This window comes from Rutidosis leptorrhynchoides, chromosome 7, assembly GCF_046630445.1.
Source record: "Rutidosis leptorrhynchoides isolate AG116_Rl617_1_P2 chromosome 7, CSIRO_AGI_Rlap_v1, whole genome shotgun sequence".
In the NCBI taxonomy this organism is placed as follows: Eukaryota; Viridiplantae; Streptophyta; class Magnoliopsida; order Asterales; family Asteraceae; genus Rutidosis; species Rutidosis leptorrhynchoides.
The window spans coordinates 23,965,928-23,972,445 of record NC_092339.1 but is presented as its reverse complement, the minus strand read 5'-3'; the positions used below and the strand labels follow the sequence as shown (position 1 = coordinate 23,972,445).

Sequence of the window (6,518 nt, the reverse complement as noted above, 5' to 3'; positions counted from 1 at the left end):
CATGAGACTTTTATTAATTTACCCATGAATTAATACTTACAATTATTAAATTTAAAAGTTATTTTACTAGTATTTTAATAATGATTAAAAATATAATATTATATACAAGTAAAAAACTTAATTTTCACGTCATTATACATATAGCTTGTACATATGATTTTATAATTAATAAAATTATTTGGATTTTTAATAAAAAGTTGTATATTATTATTACCCGCGGGTTACCCGCTGGTCACGGGTATCCGCGGGTCATGGGCATGGGCGAAAAGTTTTTACCCGCGGGCGGGTAACGGGTCTCAACGTGCAAAAAAGAAACCCGACGGGCGGGTCGCGGGTACATAGAACCCGTGCCCGTTAACCGCGGGTGCCATCCCTAGTAAATTTTTTCGGTTTTTCGATTTTGCCCCTAGTGGAAAAAAATTTTGGCCCCAAACCCTTCATATTTTGCCCCAAAACCTCCATATTTTGCCCCAAAACCTTCGTATTTTGCTCAAAAAACTCTATATTTTGCCCCGAAACCTCTAATATTTTGCAAAAAAACAATTCCCTACGTTTTAAAAAAAAATTCGCCCCCGGTGAAATTTTTTTCTAGATCCGTCACTGTATATATATATGTATACATATATGTATACATATATATATATATATATATATGTATACATATATATATATATATATATATATATATATGTATAATAGACCTTTCAAGCATCCCTCTTTAAATAATACTTAATTAATTACAATAATTAAATGTACATATCATGTATATGAATGTACATACATACGTATGCATATATTTATACAATTATACATGCATGGGTAGCATGTATGTATACATATGAATAATATACATACACATGTCGATCCATTCAACATTCGACCATATGTGTTGCGTATATATACATCGAGTGTTTTTGTATGTGGACTATGGAATTGGGACGGAAGGAATAACATATATATGTAAAGTAAACGTACGTTTGTACATATATACTCACGTTGATATTATTTTAAATTATTATACATCAACATTAACGTATTGGACGTATTTATTTAATATTTAGCGGTATTGTACTAATCATTTTTGGCATAAGAATGAACGTCTTGATTCACGCAAGAGTGCACATAGAATACCAAAAAAAAAAAAAAAAAACACACACACTTATTTATGTTCAAGCAAGCTTCAACAATAACATTGTGACTGCTACATATGTAAAGGGTCGAGTGGGTTATTGGCCCTCCGCCAGTATATGTGGATTCCGGGGTACAAGAAGAGAGACACCATTTGCTGCTCAAACTGCGAAGAGAAATGCTATTCGTACAATAGTGGAGCAAGGTATGCAACATTTAGATAATCATGAATGAAAAAGAAGGTTGGATTAACCCTGAAAAATTGATCCAAAAAATGGATCAAAATCCCAAAAAAGAGAAAACCCAATGGTAATGATGAAACCAAAAAAACCAACTACATACAAAACAACTCGCAATACAAAAGTTGATCCCAAGCTAGGTTCTTCAACCTTGAAACCACTTAGACCACTCCCAACGGTGAGCCATCGGGCCGCCCTCCTTGCACTTCCTCGAGGGCGCCGATGGCATTGTACCGCCATGGCTCCTCCCTCCCTCGTACTCAAGCTCCTCGCCCTGGAAAATTTCCTCATATCCACGAGAGTGAGGGCGAAGTTTTGTGGTTTTTTCAATTTTCAGTGCATTTTTTTTTCCTTTTTTTTGCTGTAAATTTATATATCATGAAAAATGGAAGTTTAAAAAAAGGTGGGTGAGGTTGAGGAAGGGGTGAGGTTGAAGATGAGTTTGGTAGGTGTAATTTATTTAATTTTGTATTTTATATTTTTATTTATATGGGACCCACTACAAAATTGATAGTTGCTAAAAATTGGGAGTTCTATACTAGTAGTATACGTGTAGTCTTCTTTTGATTTTTTTTTTTTTTTTTTTAATCATTATTTCATATATTTGATTGGTAAATTATTGATTTTTAACTCTAACTTAGTTTTAATAATAATACATAAAGTAAATAAAAAAATTGAGGAAGTATGTCATGGTTGGCAATGGTGTGTTATGGGAGTGTTATGGGAGGAAGTGGTGAGAAAAGAGGAGAGAGAAAGCTGATGTGGCGCTGAGGAAGTGCCCATGACGGCGTCATGGTTGGGAGTGGTCTTATTAAAAGTAACTAATACGGAGTAATATATAATATAAAAATTTATATGATAATGATGGATCGAGGACTAGGAATTGGTGGGCTATCAACCTAGGTCACTCGCATGTGACGAATTGATGATAATATAATATATAAATCTACATACGTATACATTCGTTCATATATATGCACACATATCAGAGCAAGCTAGCTAATGTGTAACTAGTATACCAGAAGATTCTTTAGCTGTTTAAGTCACAGTTTTAAGTTCAAATTTCACTAGCATAATATTTTATTATATGTTCAGAAAAAGAGTCTAAAATAACAGCTTATCTAGGTGTTGTCAACGAAAAAGTCAGAAACGGTCACGACATAACTCACGATATACACCAATAATTAGACCGATGTATACGTAAAATTACTCACCCTTTCATTTCAAAGTAACCAGAACAAAAAATATGTTATCCATTTACCCGTTTACCACAAAGCGATAATATTAAATATAAGTAGTTCATCATATCACATTATATGTGTAAAATACAATCCCAAAAAGGGTTTCAATAAACTCTCATGTAGATTTAGAGAAATTCAAGTGTTACCTTGTCCTCCACCGCCTTGACCACCACCTTGACCACCACCGATGTTTCCATCCGAAGTAGTAGGATTATTCCATTGAAGATGATTAGCATAAGGATAAGGAAAAGAAGGTGGAGTTTGATAAATTAATCCACCATCATCATTATTATTATTATTATTATTATTATTTCCAATCCTTCTAGTAGAATATTGAGCAATGGCTCTTTGTGGTGGAGTTATTGGTTGAATTGAACTCAAATTAGGCAACCCTGTAGGGATCTCATTGCACGCATATCGAATCAAATCAGCATTCGCAGCATCGAGTTCCTTTTGAAGACGGTCAACTTGTCTTTGAAGAAAAGAAATAGCCCCAACACAACCATAAACAGGATCCCTAACTCGAGCTTCGGCTTCATACGCAAGCGAATTCACTGCATCTTCTCTTTGATGAGGAAGGAGATCATTGAGAAGCTTAGTGACATTACTTGCACCAAAGATTTTGTGAACGTTTGCGAATTTTTGAGGCTCTTCGGGTGGGAAGTAAGGTGCAAAGATGCAACCAGGCATGCATTTTCTCCTCAAGAACTTGCAGGCAGCACATGGTGAGTTGTAAGAGCTTGATGATGCCATTATCTGATCTTATATTATCTTCTTTTACCTACAATTTGAAATATATCTAGTAAAGAATATATGCTTATGCTTATGCTATATACATTAAATACACGCACTTTATCTATATAATATTGTTATGATCTAATTGTCTTGTAAATATATATCTATAGAACATAATTTTTTTCTTAAGAAAAAGTAAGCTTAGCTTGTGTTGCATCTTGATAGTGATCAAATGACTAATTATAAAAACTTCAAGATTCTTGAGAATGTTGTTTCTTACGGAGTATTAAATATGATAAAACAAATTAAAATAAAGTGATACATTAAATTAGTGGATAATTTTTTTTTGAGGGATACATTTGATACATAAAAAACCAATTTAATTACTTCAAACATATTCAAGAAACATAAGAATTTCTTTGAATGTGTCAAATACCATATGTGATCTTGCAATCAAAAGTATACATACTACTCCATAATTCAAGGATTGAAGGTGTACTTGATATCAATCAATATTTCTAATATAATAGTCTTTGGAGTTATATTCTTCTGACTTTAGTTCATATAGACACAGAACATCCTTAATAAATCATTAAAAAGCTCAATGAAGGGTGTCCATGATCATGAGTAGTATGTTGTGTTTGTATATATTAGCACATACATCTATACATATGACAATTTGAATAATCAATCAATGTACTACTATACAGTAGATTGCTTGCAGGATATGTTTGCTTCTAGGAGACACACAACTGATGAATTTAAATTTTCTACAACAGTCTTTACATAATAATTTATGATAATAAAAAACATTTAATTTATCTCCCTCTCATTCTTCTCACTCTTTGACCTATATACACATACACATACATACACGCATGCATCTATACTTTTAATTGCTCAAATCAACATGTTTATACTAGGAAGTTGGAATATTTGGTTGAACATATATTAGCTATCATCATATATAGTCAATTATTAATCATCAAATAGATCCATATGCATATATAGGAGATCGACACACATACTTTTGAATTGAAATCTTCTTTAAGACAAGAGATCTGGCTAAGTTTTCAAGTGGTTGAACTAATGCCCCATGAGCATATCTTATATGAATTCTCACAGGTTAAAGAAGATAATTAAAAACCCTAGCTAGCAGATCAGAAATAGTTCCAAAGTTTACAAGAAAATTAAAGTAAAGACATAAAAAAGAGAATTACCCAAAAAGTAACAAAAAGAACTTGATGGTTGTTACATTTTTTTGTGGCTAAATAGGTCTCTTTCATGATCTTAAGATCAAGAAAAGACAAGCAACTTTTAGTTCTTGTTCAAGTATGTTAAATTTTTTGAACTAGCTTCGCTACCTAGCTTGCTCTTTAATTGATTATCAACATGTATTTCGATTTAAAATAAAAAGTTAATATATATATGTATGTACCTGTGGTTTGAAAGAGAGATTTGAAACATGAACCTTAATAAAGAAAGATCTAGGAAACCCTAAATTGAGGGGGGGAAGAAGAGGACAGACCTGCAAATTGATGAGTAGCTTGCAAAAGGTAAAAGAGAGGAGAGATGAAAGTATTTAGTGGATGGAAGAAGAGAATGAAGCCAAAAGAACAAAGATAATAATACATCTATTATAGAACATGCACTATTACTATTACTATAAGTTTCAAAATAAAATAAAAAAATATAATCATCAAAAATCTAAAATATATTACTATCCTCCTTTCAAATCTATAGTCTACTATTCTTTTTTGATATGTCTTATATTAATTGTTCATGTCTATAATTAGAGAAGAAGAATAATACAATAAAGTTCTTTTGTGTCCATATTTTATACATTTAAGACAAAAGTGTATATAAAAAGTATTGAATAAGATTAGAAAATAAAGAAATAATACATGTGACCGTCACTTTGTCTTAAATTGTGTTTTTTGTTTAAGAACAATAGATTTGAAACGGATGAACGGAGTAATCACGACTTGACACACCATAACAAATTAACAACGTATGCTGTCCAATCTCACTGAAAGTACAAAATGAAGAGATTAATTGTCGACGATCATAAATTTAATATATAATTTACTGAGACGTACACAACATATTTGGTTCCTTTGATCATTTCTGACTTTATTTTCAACCATCCCAAGATATTTTTCTAGTGTGGTTTAAGAATGAGACCCGACAAATTTAGGACCTCGGCTACTAAACTATCTTGTGATGATGATATTATTTATTAGTGTTATTATTATATACTCGTATTAATTATAAACTGCGCATGCATCATTTTAACAGAAACAGTGGTTAATTAAAAAAAAAAAAAAGTCGTTGTAAGGATGTCACAAAATAATTTTCCTGCTTCACTGCAGTTACACTACTACCTTTTGCTTGCTCTTTCTCTTGCACTTAATTATTTGTCCATTAAATTAGCAGCATAACTGTATTCGTATTTTTTGTTCTAAATTTGATCATTGTTGTTTTTGTAGCATGGGAAATATAGTAATTTTTGCTAGAGAGATGATTTATTGCAACTGCTAAACATTTAATTAAGTACAGTACTGATGGAATAGAATAAGGTTGCAGACTTCAGTACACAATTTAATTGATGGAATATATACGCTTACGCTTAAGTTTTATTCAACGTGCAATAGTTGTATCCAAAATTTGGCGTGGGGGAATTCGTCGTATCTATTACGGAGTATAAGATACTTCTATTTGATGTACACAAAGTATATGACAGCTTCAGTGTTTATTAACATGGTGCATGATTAATGGAATCATATGGTGAAATACTGAAATTATGATAAATGTTAAATCAGATAGAGTACGTTTGATATACATAACTACGAGAACATTTGACTTATATAATTTTCATACATGTAAACACAATAAATTTTATTATATATAATATATAAACACCGTATGTTATACGGAGTATATGAAACGATCACGTACATGTTCATCAGTGTGCACATTTAGATAAACATTAAAGAAAATTTAGTTTAATTCTAAAGGTAACTACAAATTTTTTTTTTTTTCAATTTAATACTCCATACGTTATAACCATAACATATCTTAAAATTCACATTTGGTTTATTTCCATGTTAAAAAGTCTACTATATATATATATATATATATATATATATATATATATATATATATATATATATAT

General features: G+C 31.2%; 1 protein-coding gene across 1 annotated transcript; it reads right to left on the bottom strand.

The window, feature by feature from the left end:
* Positions 1–2,633: 2,633 nt before the first annotated feature.
* On the bottom strand, positions 2,634–4,926 carry LOC139857404 (protein LATERAL ORGAN BOUNDARIES-like). Its single transcript, XM_071846154.1, has 2 exons — positions 4,872–4,926; positions 2,634–3,389 (listed from the first exon to the last, which is right to left on the bottom strand). The coding sequence occupies exon 2, from the start codon at positions 3,359–3,361 to the stop codon at positions 2,744–2,746; it is 618 nt and encodes a 205-aa protein (XP_071702255.1). The 5' UTR covers positions 3,362–3,389; positions 4,872–4,926; the 3' UTR covers positions 2,634–2,743.
* Between the last annotated feature and the right edge of the window lie 1,592 nt (positions 4,927–6,518).